This window comes from Amblyomma maculatum, unplaced genomic scaffold (genome assembly GCF_055883805.1).
Source record: "Amblyomma maculatum isolate TAMU_Amacu unplaced genomic scaffold, ASM5588380v1 scaffold_24, whole genome shotgun sequence".
Taxonomy (NCBI): Eukaryota; Metazoa; Arthropoda; class Arachnida; order Ixodida; family Ixodidae; genus Amblyomma; species Amblyomma maculatum.
The window spans coordinates 2,079,423-2,100,086 of NW_028146749.1; the positions used below are offsets into that span (position 1 = coordinate 2,079,423).

A 20,664-nucleotide genomic window follows, 5' to 3' on the forward strand; every position below is an offset into this window, starting at 1 on the left:
TTCTTTCGCACCATACACAAGGAAAACGAGGAGCTAGGGCAAATAGAGTAGGCTAATGAATTCCATAATGGACACCTTAGAAGTCCGGGCAAGTGCCCCAAACTATGCATGAGCCCTTCCTGTAACTTCACTGCTAATTTCGCATTTCCGTGCTGCTGCAGCAAAGTGCCCTCCCTGCTCCCCACCTTTATCATGCGCCTTGCCCTAGCAACATTCACCAGCCCCATACAGAATCCAATCCAGTCCTACTTTGTAGCTTGTGTGAAATGTGTGTGTGAAAATACTGCAAGTTCTGAAAGACATACCGAACATAATGTGATGCATAGCTGCACACAGACTTGTTTTACTTCAGTAAATGGCATATTTGGAATTAGCTGTTCTCTGAATGTTTCATAATTGTTACTTCATTAATGAACTTGCTTGCTTAAAAATGTTTTGTCTTGCCATCATCAGCCTGACTGTATGCCCACTGCAGGGCCTCTCCCATTTTCTTCCAGTTTACTCGGTCCTGTGCCAGCTGCATCCACTTGACCCCTGTGAACGTCTTAATCTCATCCACCCACCTAATTTTCTGCTGCCCCCTGCTAAGCTTACCTTCCCTTGGAATCCTTGCCTTCCCACTTATTGGCAAAACCCAAACGTTCAGGACTCCTTTTAGAAACTGGCCTTGTAGTGGAAGTGGCGGACATTTGCGGTTGCCTCTGTCCTATTCATAAGCTCAATGATTTTCATACCACAAAACAAACAGCGTTGATGCTGACGCATGCGAACAGCTTTGTCGCCATGTTAAAATCACAATGATGAAGGGCACGACAAAATTCGTGCACTTTCGATTTCGTACCCAATTCTAATGCGCATGCTACTTGATGGTTTATTTTTCGGAGAAAAGGTGCACATTAGAATCGGGTAAGTACGGTAATCGAGGGCGCTCTAGTACTCCATCCCTCACAGCCTAATATGTGTGTTGCTTTTGGACGTTGGAAACCACAATTCGCAATTTATTTAAGACTACCTACTTCTCTCCAACAGCGATCGCCCATTGCCACGGTGCCCTCGACACGATACTGGCATACATAAGGCGAGACTGCGAAAAAAATGGAGAGGTAATACACAATTATTGCAATGTATTCAAATTCTCTAGTTGCCTTAAAGGCGACTTGTGAAGGATTCACACTATGAATACCTCATTTACTGTTGTTGTAGGGAAGCCGAGGAGATGAGCTTAAAAAGTTTGGAAATCAAAAGTATAAGGAAAAATCGTTCGAAGCGGCATGTGAGTACTACACCAAGGCAATCGCAGAAATGTAAGTGTTTAAACTTATTAAGCTCTTCGTGGTGTATTTTGTTATTGATGGAAAGTGTAGGCCTGCAGATGAATTTGTCGAGCTTTATTTTATTTTTTTTTGTTTCCTCTTCCTGAGTGCAAGATGGCGTGCGAGAACCTTTCTCTATAGTAGTTTTCTGTGTTGTAAATGTTAGTTTGACTTAAAATAGCAAATCTAGGCTTAATTGCACCTATTATTTAGCCTTCAGGTGTAGTTGGAGGAGAAAATTTGGAATTACATTCTTCAGTTAACAGTACAGGTGTAGTAGATTTACAGCATTGCTACGCCATAAGATGGTTTCCTTAAAGCACACTGATGAAGGCCTTCATGGCACATTTCTGGAACTGCTATTCAAGGGCAGTTCCTGAAAAAAATGTATGCTATTGCAGGCAGTAAGGACAAAAAACGTTGTATAAGGCTGGTAAATTTTCGCATGCACTGTACAAGGATTGCAGATATGCCTACATTTTTCACGGTGATAGGTTAAAAATAAAGCTTAGCAGTATGGTCCTGTTTAACAGAAACATAACACTGTAACTCCCATTCACTAGTTTGAGTAGCAGCTTGCAAATCTAAAGAAAATGGGCCAAGTTCAGGAGCTGCGTTTTCAGATAATTGATTTTGTCGTTAATTTTGCTTCTATGCCATGCATGTGTGATATTTTTAACGGGGGTTGGCTAGCACGCTTGGTTTGCTCAATTACACATGGCAGTGGCAAATTAAGCATCATAAGTGGCTTATGAACACATCTCTATTCATTTCAAACTGTCTGTGGCATCTCTGAGTGCTGTTCTTGCAGTCTGGTCTGGGACTGCTTAAGACACGTGGCTCACGAGAAGGTGCCACGTTTACCTTATTGAAAATTCAAGGTTGATGAGCATTGCTTTTATTTTTTGATCAATCTTGGCAGACTAGACAACTGAGTCATCTTAAATGTACGGTTATAGGTGGCTTGTTTGTCCACAGGTTTCTGCACCTCATCTGTGTTACTACTGCAGCCATTGCATGCTCACTGGAGCAGATTTTCTTGCATATGGATATGCTGTGTTTTGTGTATCAGTACCTTTAACTTGGGCCATAGATTGTAGTGGAGTGCTAGGGGATCAGTCTTCTTGGTGCCTGCATTGTTCTGGTATAAAGCTCAGTTAGTTGGTGAATTCAGCTAAGTATAAAGACTTGGGCTAGCTCTTTTTTGGAAAATAACAGCACAAAAAAGGAGCTTCATGAGAAGGGCAAAGAATTTAGAGGTGAAAAGAATTGGGCTTGCTCGTTTTGGAAAATAACACAGAAATGGATGCTTTATTAGGCGTACGAAAAATTTAAAGGTGTCTTGAAATGTTTAAAAGGCCCACGCCAAGCACTCTTTTGTGCTGTCTGCACGGCGGCTTACGCATTACTTTTATTCACTGCTTTCGCAGGATACCACCACTATGATTTCTTGGTATTACTAAGATACAGTGGAGACCACTTACAACGTAACAGATTATAGTGAGGAGCCTGTTATCTTGCAGTTTTTGCTGGCCAGTGGTCTGCCCCCTATGGGACTCGATGTAAAGTCATACTGGTTTATATGGTCATGCGAAGCGAAATGTCTGTAATGCGCAGTTTTCAAGTCTGCTTGGCGACAGCGCGGAACAGCGAGTGCACTTCCCTGCACAGCAGAGTACATCGCACCATGTGTTTAGGGCGCAACACAAGTGTACGCTCCAGGCGTGCTTTCTGCTCGTTTCTTCAGTCTCCACGCATTGCTCCCATCTTGCACAAGATTACGCAGCAGCCACTTTTTTCCTTCTTTTGCTTTTCTCCTTTCCATGCATCTGGGTTGCATCACGTTTTCTTGCCATGGCATCTTAAATGCTTTCTTTCACTCACATATCGCTCTTTTCGTAAAAGAGTGAGGGGTTCTTGCTCATTGTGATAGTGTCTTCGTTCAAGTTTGGTCGCATGACAGCAGCACTGCATTTCTCTCACGGCGGCTAACTGAAACGCCAGTGTGCCGCTTGAACAGACACTCTGCTGGCTTTTTGGGACGTGCGCTGAACGATTTGTGAGAGGAGATATTTCGTGGTGACAAAGCGCTCCCGCCCTAGCAAAACGGAGCTACACAATGTTGTGGGCTGCCTCAACAGTGCACTAAATACTGTCAGCTTCACCGCGAGACTTGTTTACCAACCAAAAGGTCTCGTTCCAAGACACCTCGCATTCTCTGTGGGAAAGAAGAAGAGTCAAGTGAAATTCTGCATACCGCGTGTAGCGTAATTGTGGAGGTTAGCGCGACTACCTTAACGAGCATCATAAGTGTATGCGCAGTTCCGCGGCAGCGGTCACTCTAATTTTCGCGGTGGGCATCTGCACGGTATGCTAATCTAAGCGTGCAGCGGACTTAGTAGCCTGTTTTTCATTCACTTATAAATAAGATGATTGTGAAAGGGAATTTAGCTGAAAATGAATGGTTTACACTATATTACCAATGCTGGCACGGGCAGAGGCAATATCTATAACTTTTGGGTAGCCTCATCATAATATATGTATTACCAATGCTCGCACTTAAATATCAGTCTGTCATATTAAAAAATCTGTGCATTATGTCGCTTTATGATGAGGCTGGCATGATTTTGCATCTTCCTGAACTACATGTGCGTGTGTGGCTTTTGCCTGCTTTGCTGAGCTCCAGGCCTGTGTCATGAGTTGTGACCACTAGATGGAGGCAGCCCTACCAAAATTTAGCAGATGCTTGTCACTAAACCTACAGCAAGTTGCACCAACATGGGGCAGCAAATTCACAGGGATCGCTGGATCAAGAACTGAGTACTTGTGCTGAAATAGGGTATCACATGAAAAGACTGCAAACGAGTTTTACGGTGTGATGTGTGATTCATGGCTATTATGAAGATGCTTTTTTTTTTGTTGTTGTTCGCAAACAAATTCAGGGACAATGAGGGGCTTCATTACGAGGTACATAAGAAAGGAGCCAACAACCACTAATACATCTGGTGCTCTACTACTGAGCTGCGGCGACAGCTTTTGAATCTTACTTTCTTTGGTGTTTATGTTGCTTGTAATCTATTCTTGAGAGTGTTTACCACTGCCACCCCCCTGCATAGTGACGTTCCTGTGAGTTCCACATAGAAGGTGATCTAAGGGGAAGGGCGGCAGGCTGTACAACCCTCTTACACCATGGAGGAAGGCGACGCTGGCGAATACTCTCAAGAATAAGTTACGTGCTGCATGAATACCTTACAAAATGAAAGATTAAACAGACGTCGCCGTAGCTCAGTGGTAGGACACCAGACGCGAAATTCAGAGGTGATAGCTTTGGATCTGACCGGAGAGGTGTTTTTTTTTTCTTTTTAATCATTTTCATAATTACACATTACTTCACACATTTGGCAATGTACATACACACTTTCCTTTGCATCAGTGGCTGTTGACTCCCTTAACGTTCCTTTATTTCAGTTACTGTTGGCTTTTTTCGCATCTGGCCTGAGATTAGACTGTCACGACATAGTGGTGACAGTCACACATAAGCCCATTGTGCTTTTGGCAGTATGGGCTGGGCAACCCTATATTTATTCCTTAAGTGTACATGCTTCACATTGCACATGCACATGCAACTTCAGTCATGCATAGTCATGACACCCTTGCTGGGTGGCAGTTTAATCGCAGTTTCATGTGTCATCTTGTTGAGGTGCTGTGATGTTTTTGCCTTTTATCTGTTGTAGCCTGTTTTGGTGACTTGCAGCTTATTCTTTCTTTCTGCCGGCAGGCGTTACAACCATTTGTTGTACAGCAACCGGGCACTGAGCGCTTTTCAACTGCAGAAGTATCGAGAGGTGGAACTGGATGCACGCCGAGTTATCATCCTTAACCCTAACTTTAAAAAGGTGGACATTTCTTTATTTTATTATCTCACACACATTGTAGTGAGAAGGTAATATTTGTGAAGGGGCTGGGAGGGACGCTCACTCTCCAAGTAATATTTAACTTGAGGAAAATAGCCTGAACCCCGTTTTGTTGATGAAAAAAGTGTAAGAAATGCCTGGTTCAAATGGAAAGTGTTAAGAAGGTCTGATTTCTGCTTTAATGCTAAGCTTACTTTGTGTTATCTCACTCAGCTGGGAGCGATGTGTGACTGTGTGGATATGTGCTGCATGAAGGTGTGCTTCTCTTCTTATTGGAAAAAAAGTAAACATGTAAATAATGAATGATCAGTTTGGAGCGAGCACGAAGTGAATAGCTGTTTAGTTCAGATAGTATTGAAGCAAAGCAGATATTTTTAAATCAATGCTTATAAGTAGTTCATCACTGGAAACGAAGTAGCAAAAGACAGAGGCAGTTTTGCCAAAAGATGTTTGCATAATTCCTTGAGGCACAGTTCTACCTTATTGTACCATATGACTATATCATAGTCATATAGCTCTGCATTCTTGTCTTCATCACCTTCGTCTCTTGCGCCTTCTGTGAGGCCAATGTAGTGCGGTTTCTGCCATAGCGTGCACTTTCGCATCTTGGCTTTGTGCCTCATCGGTTGTCGAAGGCTTAGTTTTAAAACATGGCTGCCATGCCGTGTGCATATGTGATGTGTGCTGATATCTTGAGTGGTGCAATTTTACGGCGGTGTCTGAGCAAACGTATGATGATCGGCTTTTATATTTATTTTGCTCAATTCTAGAACATTGAAATACTTTAAAAATCTTTGAGGTTTCCAATAATTGCCACTTAGTTTGAAGCCAGAATCAAATACTGTGTTCGCTTCAATATTTGAAACTTTCGAATTATTGCACAAGCCTTAAAAAAAAAAAGGCATTTTGCTACATGGATTGAAATTGAAGGGCAAACTGCAAAAGAGGGATAATGCATACAGTGGAACCTTAGTGGCACAGATCTGGCAGGATTGCAAAAGATAATATGTATCATCCAAAACGAATGGAATTGTAATGCAGAAGCACATCGATGCCTGCCACCACTTGCTACTCGGGGTGTATACCCTGCAACATCGTCAAAATCGCGGCAGCATTTTTCTGGCCAAGAAATTTCACAAATTTGTGTCATCCTAAATGGTAGCAACCATACTTCTTACTGTACTATCCTCCACATATACTTAATGGTAACTACTGATAACTACTTGGGGATCGGGGATACAGAGCAAGAGGGAGTATGTTTGTTTTGGCAATAATGTTGGTTATCTGTAGAATGCATGTTGTGAGTGCTATCGTGGAAATGCACACAGACCTGGAGATGAAGATAAGCATGTGCAAGCTAACCTTGTTATAGTGAACACGGATATATAGTGAATTATCGGATAAAAGGCAAAGTTTGGTCGCTGCATGCTTTATTTCTGCAAGAGTTCTATGTGTATAGCAGAAAAAAAAATATATAATTTTACACTTTATCAGTTATACAGAAGCAGTCTTTTGCAATCAGAGGGCAAAAAATATCTAAAAGAGCCGGAAAAAATGTTCAAAAAGTCAATATTACGGTCATTTGAATTGCCCACCGCCAAACCGTGTTTAAATTGCATGCCGTGCCATCTAGACGCAGCGACAGAAAACTAGCATCAACAGCTGATATGCATGTGGCCACCACGTGATCAGATAGTTGCCTTGCCAAGCCTGTACTGAGCCGTGCGCAAGGCAGTTTTGCTCAAGGCGACCATAGAGACAGTACGGCTGAGAGTGGGCACAGGAAAAGGACATGAAAGCAGACTTTTAGTGCTTCGCTCAGCACTGTGTCAAAAAGATTGGAAGACATCCACTCTAAAAGCACCGTGAAGAATGATCAGAAGTACATTGGCCTTGTCACCGCCTTAACTGATGCTTCCTCCGAATGTTACATCTGAAGATTTCATTAACACTGTTGATGAGTTTTGTTGGGGCGCTATGGTTCTCGAAGTGGCCGACCATAAATCGTTGATTAGCTGATTTCCGAAACCGATGCAAGTTGTGCTTTTCACGAGAAACCGGAAAGAGATCAAGCTGTTAACAGCTTAGAGGCCGTCAATTGGCCAAGGCTGTGCTGTTTCTGGCCAAAAGCACTTGTACACTCATCACTACCAACTAAGAATCTTGTCCGCTGATCTTGTTTGTGCCGTCACTCTAATTGACTAAGCTATTTTTGTGAGGTCACAACCACATGACCTCACACGGGCAGTTCAAACCAAGTCTGGCATAGCTTTGTTAATGTGTAAGTCTTTACTACAGGTCTGTCAAGCTTGCCAGATAAGAGAGAGTGGATTGACCTTTACCTCTTGTGCTTTCACGCTATAAAGCGGATTAGAACTAGTCTGGTTTGAATTCAGGTACAGGTTTTTCAGAGGTGGAGCATCTGAACCATTAAACGACTGTGGCGGGTGCTTTTGCTCGTTATAACCAGTTCTACGTAGGATAAAACATAAGTCATTTGATGCGATGGGTCCCAGATGATGCAGCAGACTCGTGGCCTCCACGATCAAGAGCGCCGTTGCACCGGAGCTGATTTCGGAGGCCACGGTTAAACTTTCGCCATTTGACACTGCAGCTCCCAGAGGGCACCTTACGTTTAGCTGTAACTGCAGCTTCCGTAGATTTCACACTATAATGCGTTCCAGATAACCCTTCCAGTTTTTAAAAATACAGTCAAACCCGAATATAAAGAACTTGGATAGAGCGAATTATGTTTTATATTGAACACTCGAATTTCCGCTAGCATTATGCATATAAAATGTATTTTTCATAACGAACTACGCATCGCATATAGCGAACTCAGCGCGCGCGATCGATCGCCAAACGCCCGCCAATGGGCGGGCCTTTGTGCCGGCTCCGAGTACTCTCCGGGCAGCCCATGCCGCCGGGCCGTAATACTTCTACCACATGCCGATGTCAGATGGGAGGGGGGATTGGCGACGGCTCCGTTCCCCAAGGTCTCACACAGCGCATACGTCGAGATAATTCGCTGCGTTGGCCGCGGCGGAAAAAAGTCTGACCAACGTTGCCGCGCATTTCAAAATTCCGCGGAGCACCATTTTGAAAAACCAGTCGGCCATCAGAGGCAATGCACAGGAATGACCAAATGGTGATGGCTTTCGCCACCACAAGCTGGCTTACGACCAAGTAGAGAAAGCGCTGTACCAATGGTTCTTGGACGTTCGCGCGCGAAATCTGCCTGTCTCTGGCCCCATGCGGCAACAGAAGGCAAAAAATTTTGCCTTCGTCCTGGACGTCGAGGGGTTTACAACGGGCAGTTGTTGGCTCCAACGATTTAAAGACCGCTACTCCATCACTGGAAAGGTGGTTGCAGGTGAAAGCCAAGCAGTGGATGCTGAGAGTGCTGAGAAGTGGGTGCAAGACGTGTGGCGTGCTGTCACGGAGAGATACGAACCGTGTAATATTTTTAACACCGACGAGACTGCCTTGTTTTGGCAATTAACTGCTGCCGAGCAGAACCTTGGCGGTAAAAAATGAGAAGTGCCATGGCGGTAAATTGAATAAGGCCCGAGTCACCGTTCTTCTTACGACAAAAGCTGCGGCCGCTTGTCATAGGCAAGTTCAAGTCACCTATGTGCCTGCGAGGATGCACTTCACTCCCAATCACATACAACTCAAATTCTAAGGCCTGGATGACCAGAACGTTGTTCGAAGCGTGGCTGCGTGGCTGGGACGAGGAACTTGCAATGAGCGGGCGCAAGATTTGCCTCCTCCTCGATAACTTCTGCGCACCACTGCGGCGTCACGCTGAAGAACATCGAGCTTTGTTTCCTGCCACCGAATGCAACAGCGGTTTTGCAGCCCCTCGATCAGGGGATCATCTGCGCTTTCTAGCTGGGCTACAGGAAACGCGTTATGAGCGGCTGTTGGCGAAATTGTGGGTTAACGACGAGCTCAAAATTAATTTGCTGGCCGCAATAGAAATGATTAACCGTGCCTGGCAAGACGTGAAGCAATCCACAATCCGCAACTGCTTCCACCATGCTGGACTATGTCGAGAGGATGCAGAAGCTGGTAGTGAAGCGCGCACTGCAAGATAACAGCGATGTTGCCACGCTGTGGGGAGAACTCGCTGATGTTCCGGACGCTGTGCCCGAAGAAGTTGCCCTATAGGATTTTCTCACTGTTGACGACAATGTAGCCGTGACAGCGAGCCCGTTGGACTCGGAAATTGTTGCCGACATGCTGGCATCTGGTGCGAACTAGGAGACCGAGGAGCCGCTGCCGGAAGACGATCGCCCTCGCCCGACATTGCACGAAGCCCTCGTTGCTACCGATCTGCTGCGCCGATACTGCTCCGGAATACAGGGAAGCGGACTGGAGTTTGTGGAAATGATGTCGCGTGTGGAAAGTGTGATTCTCGCTGATGGAGTTAAACGCAGTGTTCAGGCGAAGATCACTGCCTACTTGTAAATAAGTGAGCATTTATCTGCAATAAATTTCTTTTGTAGATTCATGGTGAGCGGCACGGTTTTTCTTTAGTTAGTGCGTTTTCGCTGCGCTGTTCTGGACATTGTGTATAACGAATTTGGTACTGAAGTTCGTTATAAACGGGTTCGGTTATAGCGAAATACTTTATATAGCGAACAAATCGCGTTAAATTACGCAGTCCGTTATAACCGGATTTGACTGTAAAACTGTTCGATGCAGGGGGCAATGTCTTTTTTTGTGTTGCATTTTTGCTTGCCGACATGAATGAAAGGCGAAATTTCATTTTTATACCATTTCGCAGCTTTGTGTGGTCCATATTACAGTACGCTTTTCTTGGGTTTATTATAGTTCATTTGTACGCGTGAATTTTTGTGTGTGCTTTTAAGATGAATACCGGATGTAACGAATAAATTTTGCAGCCCAATCAGACTTTGTTGTAACGAGGTTCAACTGCAGCTGGTCCTGCACTAAGCATGCTACGTCTTAGGTTGTCTACAAAATAACTGAGATTGATTCTTAGAAGCGTGAAAGGCTACTGAAGGTTTCTCAGTGTTACACTCTGCAGTAGCATGTACTTGCGGCGGTCTTATTGAAATGCACCGAAAATGTGTGTTTTAACACAGGGCTACTTCAAAATGGCTCAAGTCTACGAAAACCAGAAGCAGAGCAGTCGTGCAATGAATGTGGTCGAGTACTACATCAAGCGATGCACTTTCTTGGCCATTAACATCAGTCGTGTGGTGTTGGACCTCCACAAGAGGCTTGCTGAGGCAGGCAAGTGCCAGTCGCTTATTAGTATTACGAAAAGTTGTTTTTGCTTTTTTTCTGCTCAATTCTTTTTTTTTTGTTGGAGTGAGGATGTGATGTCTAGTTAATCATGCACAGTTACAGGCTTCTTGTATGGCGGCTTAGTTAAAATTGTCACAGAGCTGAATTTCGTGAAAGTTCTGTTCATGAAATCCTAATCTTTTTGGGGCCCTGTTGTTTGTTTGGGAGCAAAAAATGGTGTTTTTCGCCGAGAGATGTGGATTTTTAAGCAGCATATTTTTTTTTTTATCTTCACTGGGTTAAAACTTACAAATTTTGGTTACTGCTGGTTGGAGGAGGATGATTGTGGGTGCATCTTCAGATTTCGCTCTTGCAGGCAGCGTAGAGAGGTGGTACCTGTAGCTAATACATTTTTTATATATATATATATATAGCTTTTATGGCTTGTAAAGTTTCCTTTCGGTGAAAGTAGCCTCCTTGCAATTAGAATGTGGCATTGAGTCAGCTTGATTGTGTCCTCGACATCTGTTGAATCATATTCCGGGAAGATCTTTTGTTTCAGCTTGTCTTGTCACCAACGCAGGCTTTCTTTCCTCCGTCCTGTGATCCGATCTATTTCTTCATTTAGCTTGGCAACAACACAAATGTGTTTGGAACAAAACAAAGGCAAATGCATCTGATGGTCTAACGAGTTTGTGTTTTAATAATTTAGGGGAAAAGGTAGCGACAAAAGCAATACCTATGGGGATGTATCACACATGCTAGGTTATGTTGGAAGCCATGCATAGCATGTTGCAAAGTATAATCTTCATGTTGTTGACTGGTATGCATGCCTAGTAAGTATTAATTTCTCTGTTCAATTTTCTATCTTGGCCTAATGGAGGGTTGACAGCCTGAATGCGTGTACTGAAGTAACAATAGTTGTAGTTGGAAAAAGTTGCACTCGTTGCGTTGCAGTTATGAACAGGCGAACAATAAACAGGAAAGCTCTGCCACATCAAACCGTCATAAACTTTGTAAGAAACGTATCAACTCAGCTGAGTGTAAGTGAATGTTTGTTGTTTATGTCCAGGAGAAAAAAGCAAGAATGGAAAGAGAGACGCGAAGAAGTAAGTTCCTTGTAAATTTCAGCTTTCTTCTAGAGGTGTGCGAATATTCTAACAATCATTCATTGAGAAAATTTCCAATTCTAATTTCTAATTTTAATATACTATTTATTTCTAATTTTTCTAACTTCTATTCTAATATTTCTAATAATAACATTTTAATAATTAATTTTATTTTGTATTTATTTATGTATTTATTATATATATTATTTTGTATATGTTATATTTTTCTATATAATATATTTATATTCTATTAATTAATATTAATTATTATTTATAATATTCAAACATTCAGAATTTTGAATACTCGAATGCACCAAAAAATTGTCGAATTATCCGCAATTTCACCCCACTGTACGCTTCACTGCAGTGCTTGACCGTGTGGACTTGTAGTGCCGGCAAGGCCTTATATTTACAAAAGGGAAGGTCCCGCCTCACGAGACGTGATGTGGTTGTTTAGTGAAGAGGGGTGTTCCCCTTTCGTGATGAGGACCTTCTTGTGGGGAAAAAAAAACATCATTCTGACTTTGATTCATCTCATATGCACACAACTACCGTGCAGGTGTTCAGCTAAAGTTACTGTCACATAAATGTTTTTCAGCAGTATTTTCAGCCCGATTTAACTAGATTTTACTTTTTTCGGCAGGGATATAGCATCTCCACCCGGTTTCATGCAGGTTCTTGTACAGAAAACCAGCTTACAGAATTCTGTATAAATTTATACTGGATTTCTCAATCGAGTACACACTTCCGGGCAATTCTAGTGTAAATTTATTTGCAAGTACAGTAAAACCTCGTTGATTAGCTGAAAGAAAAATGTGGGGAAAAAATCACATTGTCCGGGAGAATGTGTCATCCGAATAGCCTGATATTGCAAAGGAGGTACAAATATTTGGAATTTACTTTCACGGCATAAGAGTGTAGATTAGCATTTATAGACATCCAGTATGCACAGCTCCTTTTTTAGCTTCGCAGAATTGAGTCCCTATTTGCATTGTCCTAAGCGCAAATCCGGTTCGTAGAAGGTAATGGCGAGCCAGGATCATTTCCTTGGTTGTTTCTGGATCCTTCGCTCCCTTACATCAGTTACATGTGGAGAAGCCATCACGATGGCTTACAGTTGTGTTTTTGCTCATGTCGCGTCCCCCAGATTCAGCCCGCTCATAAGCAGGTGAATGGTTGTCGTTATCAAGTGGTTCACTCCTATGCCCCTAGGCACCGCAAACAAGTCACTGCGTTGCTTTTCATGAAATTGTTTTCATGGGAACGGGCACCTCGTATGTTGGCTCGTTTGTTTTCTTTGATGCTGTCCCTTTGAACCTTGGCAGTGTAGGAAAGCAACTGGGGCGGCTGAACACCGCTGATCAGTTTTTCGTGTAGCGAGGGCTCATTAGCATATGTCCGGTTGATTGCAAAGCGTGTTATACGACCACAGTTTGTTGGAATTTTGAACATATAAACCAGGAAGTACCGTATTTACTCGCATAATGCTCGCACCACTAACATTGGGCATCAAAAATCTGAATTGTTTTCCCTGCATAATCATCGCACCACCAATATTACCATCGCGAGAGTCGTCTGCTAGTAGTAACAAGCGCCGTCTTTGGAGTGCTACTGAACCTAGCTGGCCTCGTGTGCACGCGCTACCAGACGGCGATAGCGTGCTGGTGTAGATCATCATCGCCGGTTATGCTAGCCTTTTTTTTTTCCCCTCCATGATGCTCGTAGTCGTCGCCGTTTTGCGTGGTTTCTCCGCGTCTCATTGTCATTGTTCCTTCGTTCCGTCCGTGTTGCTTGCTTTGTTCCACCGTCTACCGTGTTCTTGGTGCCACATCGCGGTGGGGCGGTGCGCAAGTTATACAGCTGCTTTTAAGCTGAAAGCTTTCGAGTACGGGCTACAGCATAGGAACCGTGCTGCCAGCATGCATTTCGACGTCAACCAGTTCTGCGTAGTGCGCTACTGGAGACAGCGATTGCTGTGCCGATACGGACTCGGATCAAGTCTCTGATCGAGAGTAGAACTGTATAGTCTGCTGTGAGCATTATACCACGGAATGCGGGGAGTAATGATGAGGCTGCGTGCGGTAAATAAAGTGCTTTTGGTGACCTTGTACTGCTGCTTGAAAATAATATGGTTATAATTACAATAGCTGACCTAAGAATCCAGATTCGCACCTATTTAAATAATCTTTCAGCGCTCCAAAATATTTGCTCGAAAATTTTCCCCGCATAATTATCACACCTCCCCAACTTGGCATCAATTTTCCGCGAATAAAAGTGCGAGCATTATGCAAGTAAAGCTGCATTCGATTCAGCCGTGGTTCTCTGCACCGCCGGAACCGGTTCACGGTGCGCTGCACCAAAGCGCTCGATTCACAGCATTCCCTGCACCACTGTCCGCGATTGATTTTAGGTGCAGTCGTGGTGCCGCTGTGGTGCAAAGAACCACGGCACCCTCCGAGGAGGAGGTGCAGAAAAGTGGTGCACATGTTGACGGCGCTAGCAGACGACGCGCGCTGCCAATGAGATGCTTAAAAACATCGATTATCGACTTAGGGACATTTTCTCCCGTCGTCGACGGATCCGGCGTCATTCTCTGTGAAATGGCAAGTTCCTCTAAGGTCTCTCGTGACAACCTTAATACCCTCTCGAGTTCAAAGCTGAAATATCTGGCAACATTGCTTCAGTTGTACGGGAACTCGGTTATTGCGGTCTGTCTGAACCAGTCAGTCTCGGTCTGAACAACGATGTTGCCTCGAAGGAAAGCACGGCGTAGGGCTTCTCATCCTCACTGTCGAAGGACTCCAGAAATTCCTTAAAATTGACTTCGACGATGTTGTCGTCCACGACGTCGTGACGGACCGCGAAAACTTAGGCCCCAATATAGTCTGACGTAACGCACGCGCGCGCGCACGTCGTCTCCGCGACGTTACGTCGGCGAAAAACCGAGGTCTATAGTCCAACGTCACGGCGTGATGGACGTAGCGAGCGCGAGCCGACACGGCCCAACGTCGCCGACGCGCAAATAGAATCTCGCCTATTTCTCGTCGACCACGTCAGACGCGTCGGCCACGCATCCCAGCATTCCTCACGCGCAGTGAAGATGGCGGCTTGCATGTAGACAGCGACCGCGCGCGCATTTCAGACACTGTTGCGGAAAAGCTGCTAGAAGGCATTCGAGGGCAGCCCTGCGTCTATGATACCAAGCGGATTGACTACAGAGACGTTCAGAGGAAAGAAAAATGCCTGGGATGCAAACTGTCAGTAGAGCGGCCGGGCACAGCTGTGAGTTCTTCGCTGCGGTGCGTGTGCCATACACGTTTTAATGCATTGCTCTAGGAGGTGTAACGATGGTGTTGTTTCACTTATATGCAGTACATTCAGTGGAAAAATAGCAAAATCTGTGGAAGCGGCTTCGCATAGAGTTGTGACCTGTACACGCCGGAATCGAAGGCCGTACTCGATTTGGCCACATGGAACGTCAGCGGCTCAACAACCAGGGAATTTGCGAAATTTATGGAATTCTACAGAAACTGCGGCCGGCCGAAAAAGTGATCCTCATTACTGTGTAATCTTTAACTCTTCTGTATTCGTACAGATACTTAAATTATGATTAGGTTTCAGTAAAACACGCACGTACACAATCATCGTTCCGTCTGTAGCCGTCGTCGACGCGGGCTCAGACCGTTGCTGGGCTGGGCGTCTCCACGGCTGACTGTACATGCTTTGTGCCATGTGAACATTCGCAGTAAACACACCGCATCATTGCCTTGATCACAACAATAATTAGTGCCTCGATAGGCAGCCAGTTCGTCCCTGTAGGTGACCTGTCGTCTGCTCGAAAATGCACACCGAAAACGTACCAGCCCTAGAGGGCGTCTTGTGCGCATGCGCGACGCGGCACCGGGCACGCCAGCCGCGCCAGACTGTAGAAGCGGCAGTTTTTTGACGCACCCGCCGTAGCCGACGTGCCGTGGCCGACGTCGCCGACTCAACGAGTCGCGTCGAAAACGTCAGACTATATTGGGGCCTAAAGCTCGCGGCGCACGGGAACTCGCGAGCAGACGACTAGCTCTTCTGAAGTGGCGCTGCTGACGCGCTGCAAGCTGCACCTGCACCTGAACCACAAAACTGGAACTGCACCTCACCGGCACCCGACTGGCACCGGCGGAACTTTTTCAGAATTGGTGCCGAGAACCAGTTCTGAATCGAACGAACCTTAAATACGGTAGTCTTATCCGGGAACATATCTACTTGGACCATATAAAACGGGAAATAGTATTAACAGGGAATATGTCAGCGGGGACATGAATTCTGAAATTAACAAGATGTTAATTTTCCATTTTGTTCACTGATCAGATATTCGATTCAATATTTGAAGGCATTTTTTTTTTCCATATTCGTGTTCAATTCGTATTCGAAAATTTCGATGTACGCACATCCTTACTTTATTCAATTTCAGTATTGTGCATTTTACACTGTGTGTGCTTCACTTGGACTATTTGCATGAGTAGAACAAAGGTACATTTAAATTTAGCTTTAACGAAGTTGTGAAAAGTCCATGATTTTTCGTTTTATCTACTTTTTGTCGTATGTAGTTTTAAGAAAGATTCAAGATAGCGGCCAAGTCACGTGATCATAGCTACAGTATTGCAAATAATTTCTTAGCTACCACGAGACCACCCATGCAATGGAATCCACCACCTGGTCCACCATGTGTGTAGTCATGATTCCCCAAAGCCACGTGACCCGAAGGCCCTCTGCCACCACTGCATTACCTATTGTGCTGAGTGTTGTTGCGACAGTTAGAAGAAGGAAAAAAAAAAGGCACGGTCCTGCGACTGGCTCTGTAACTGAGCCACCTCCGCTGCCTCGTGATGACAGAGGGAAAAATAGAGAAAGAATGAAAAGGGGAGAGAAAGATACGTGTCTGTGTTGCATCAGCCGTCGTCCGCCACTGAAGCGGTGGCTTTGGTGGCTAGTGCAATGACGGCTGCCTCATGCAGACAGAGGAAAGAAAAGAGAAAGGAAGAAAAGGGAGAGAGAAAGACATGTTGCAAAAGCCGTCCGTCCGCCAGCGGTGGCTACGGTGGTTGGTGCAGTTACGGCCTATGACAGGCTAGCAGCGGAGCCTACCATTCCCAGCCCTGTAGGGCCAGGAGCAGCTACCCCTCCCCCCCTGCTAGGCTATTGACAAAGCCATATACTCCATCTGGGAAAGGGTGTGTGTCGTCACTTGCAATCACCATTGGTGGCAAAAATTGTAGTCCACTCGGTTGAGATCCAATGTTCTGAGTAGTGTCAGACGAATCGGCACGGTGTGGTGCACTGAATGTTTTTTCAAGTTGGATCCTAACCTGTAAGAGATTCGCACAGACGACCTTTGGTCCTCGAAACCATAATGGGGTGTGACCTTCGTTGGGGGGGGAACCAGTAGCGGTAGAGGGGTGCAGGTGGTTCCAAACAATCAGCTTCAGTTACGTGGTGTGCACATTGGTACTGGAATTGAGACCTAGGAATAAATTGTGTAATACTCGAGCTAACGCCATTAATCATACACCTGTGACGGTCGAACTCTCTTTCTTTATTACTTTTTTTTTTTTTATGTGTACTCAAAAGGACAATGCAGAATGGAAACCAAAAAAGTAAATCTAGGAAAAACTACTTTTAAAGTGCTTACAGTAAATCCTTATTACTTGAAGTTATAGAAGGTGTGAAGTGTTTCACGGTCGTGCTGAGGGCGCACGTGACTGCAGCAGTAGTACCCAGCTCAGCCTTGGCTGGTACAAAGAGACTATTAGTGGATTGGGGAGAGGGGATGTGGTGGGGGATGGCGAAGGAATCTCACCGCCATATTCACGAACACGCCTTCACTTGAACTTCTACTCCAAGTGGCCCTCGAGGCTTGTTTTTGTTCCTTGGCTGCTACTCGACCGCCACTCCACTTGTAAACATGGCTCTCGCTGTGTGTACTTCGTTCTACTTGTATATCAAACTTCTCACGAAAGCAGATGCTACGGGGATGTACCGCACCTTTCTCTAAAAGCATAGGCTGGGAGTGACAGCTACCCCGGATTTCTGGCACGTTATCGTTTTACGGGTGCGGCTGTGGCTAGCTTCCTGCTGTTCCTGCCACTCACGCCGAGCATGGATAACCGTGATCAGCCGCCAACACCAGTGCTGTAGTTGATCACTGCATTACGCTTCTGTGGTGCGGGCACATTTCAAGTCGTCGCCAGAAAAGTGGACAACTTTTCAAAGCCTACAGAGTGTAGGGTTGAGGCGCGATTTGACCGTTAATGGTGAGCTCGCCCGCAGCCAGACTCAGTCGAGCACTCCTTCCGTGGCTCGCCCTGCCCTTTGGGGTCCGCAGACGGGGACGAACTTGTGAGGGAACAGCGTGTTGCGTGCAATGAGCTGGGGGGCACCGGAGGCCCGATGGGACTGTGCGGACATCTGTGCTGCACCCTGCACATCAATGGCTTGTCTGACGAGGGTACGTAGTACGTCTTCGGACACTCGACATTGTCAAGGGAGTGCGTTGGTGTGCTCGTCTTACAGAGGGATATTCGCGGCTGACGAAAGGCATGGCTTTTCAAGCACATTTTCAGTTAGGGCTCCCAACTTGTTTGAAAACTGCGTGCTGCATTTGCTTCCGGAGAGTTGAATTCAGTGTGCATGAGATGAAACGCATTGCAAAGCAGCACGCATGTTTTCACCGCTCGTCTCCTGTGCCCTATGAAGGCAAGGGCCATGCTTGTAGGAGTTGGTGGCTTTTACTTTTTTTTTTTTCTTCAATATATTTTGATGTCTGTCAAAGCCTGGCAATAAAAAAAAAAAGTCTGTCAAAGCCTGACAATAAAAAAAAAGCAAAGCAGCAAAGGGCAAGCATAGATCTCACACCAAAAAATAAGCCGATTTTTGGATTGGAAAACATTTATTTCGTCAAAATGCAGATGCAGACTGTCCGCTCTAGATGACCTCCAGTCCATGGCTAGCGGCGACCTCAGTGGCCCACTCGGTGGCCAAGGCTTGAATGCCCGAGTTTGAGCTGACCAGAATGGCCTCCCATCGCTCAAGAGAAGGAATTTGTACTAGATCTTCCAGTGGAGGTTGTTCTTTACATTGCCATAGTATGTGATCATACGTGGCTGATTCGCCACAGGACCTGCACGCAGGGTTAAAGTCATCCGAGTACATTTTTGCTAATAGGTAAGGGCTAAGAAAGGATCTTGTCTGGAGTCTCCTCCAAGCGGTCTCCTGTGCCTTATCCAACGTTTTGTCAGGTGGTGGAAATTTGTGCCGTTCCAATCTGTAATGACTTGTGATATCGTGAAAAGATGCCAGCCCCTCCTTGGAGTAACCCATGGATACGAAGGACCCACCGACTCGGTTGACGAAACCTCGAGCCATGTTGTGGGCCGCCTCATTTCCCAGATTCCCCGAGTGAGCTGGCACCCATATCACCTCAATTTCTCTGTATGGTTGCCTGGTCAGTTTCAGTATTTTCTGCGCTGCAGTTGAGATTCTGCCCCCTGCAAAGCTACGGACAGCAAAGTTAGAATCGGAGAAGATTGTATCAGCGTCGGTGCTAGCTATGGCTAGTGCCACAGCTGCCTCTTCCGTGGTTTTCGAAGATTTTGTCGCTACAGACCCTGATGCCTGCAGCCGTCCGTGCACGTCCACCACCGCCAGTGCGAACGCTCCTCTTGTTGCGTATTCTGCCGCGTTAACACAGACGGCTCCTTCGCTTGTTGCATATTTTTCGTGTAGAGCTATTGCCCTAGCTTTCCTCCTTCCTTCATGGTAAGAAGGGTGCATAAAATAAGCCGAAGTATTCACACCATTTCTCAAAGCCTACGTCATGGTCTGCGTAAACTCTCGTCATCAGCAGGGACTGTTGCCAGATGCAAATGCATTTTTGGGCATTTTTCACAGCCGCCTTTTTCATCCAGCTCACAAAACAAGTTCTACTACGCTGTTAACGTCGATAATGCTGGTGAAGGTTGTTTAGAAGACCCGACATGAAAAAATGAGTTTGTTACACACTCCAGCATGCAGTTTTCGGGCCAAAAGTTCTCCTTAATCTCGTCCCTGTATGCTATTTGCGCTGCTTCGAGTGGAAGGGGTATTCTCGAGGAGACAGAGGAGGAAACGCCGAGGGGCGTTCGTGAATCCGAATCGGCCCTGGAGTGGAGGAGCGGCTGTTCGCTCTTCTACACGGAGTGGAGGTGGAGCGTCGAGTCGAGGCGTGTTTGTGAATACAGGCGTAAGTCTGCTGGAGGCACCATTGCCAGACTAGGGGAGTGCGCGCACGGTCGCACCGCCACTTGCATGGCAGGACAAAACGTTCGAAACTCAGCCAGCACCCAAGTTTTCATATTTGGAATTTTAATAAAAAGTCTTGCCTTATAGTATATAGACTGAGCACTGTAGTTTTGAAGAAAAGAGGTTTCATAATTACAATTTGGTACACTATTTCTAGCAAAACTGTTCTGCAATCTATTACTTTAGACAGCAAGTTTTCATTGCGCAAAAAAAAACGAAAAAAACTGGCCACCTAAAATTCAATGTTCCATTAAGAAAACGTTCCAGGGATCATGAACGCCAGCATATATTATATGTGGAAATGATTGGTGTGGGACAGAATGTCTGAGAATGAGGCGTTTGATTGTTCTTGAAGAGTAGTAAAACTTCCCTAGTGGACTTGGAAAAGCCAGGCATGTCATGTCATAAGCCAATTGTCACTTCTGGCTCCGTAGGAGGCCAGCTCATTATTATTACTTTTTTTCGTGGTACTTCATGTCCGGTTTGGAGCAAATGGGACTTCAAAGTTTTTTTTTCTCTCTCTCAGAAATGGTAGTGTATATTCCGTTTCATACATCAAGTGCAACCCTGCCGGAGCTAGAGCTCTTGTTTGCGTTTCTCGCATTCGCGATGAAAAACAGTGCCCGCTCTTGCCGACAGGAAATAATAGTTGTTTTGCCTGCAAGTCTAATGCATCTTACATTTGCCGTCAACTTCATAAAAAGCATTTTTTTTTAGGGAGAAAAAAATCGGATTCGGTAATTT

General features: G+C 45.3%; 1 protein-coding gene across 1 annotated transcript in view; it reads left to right on the forward strand.

Annotated features, from left to right (window-relative positions):
• LOC146170989 (uncharacterized) overlaps positions 1–20,664 on the forward strand; it is a 33,444-nt gene that overhangs the window by 7,128 nt on the left and 5,652 nt on the right. The window contains exons 9-13 of the mRNA XM_084586621.1: positions 1,030–1,103; positions 1,204–1,304; positions 5,092–5,209; positions 10,342–10,492; positions 11,559–11,595. Coding sequence (XP_084442747.1) covers positions 1,030–1,103; positions 1,204–1,304; positions 5,092–5,209; positions 10,342–10,492; positions 11,559–11,595 — 481 coding nt within the window. The remainder of the gene's footprint in view (positions 1–1,029; positions 1,104–1,203; positions 1,305–5,091; positions 5,210–10,341; positions 10,493–11,558; positions 11,596–20,664) is intronic.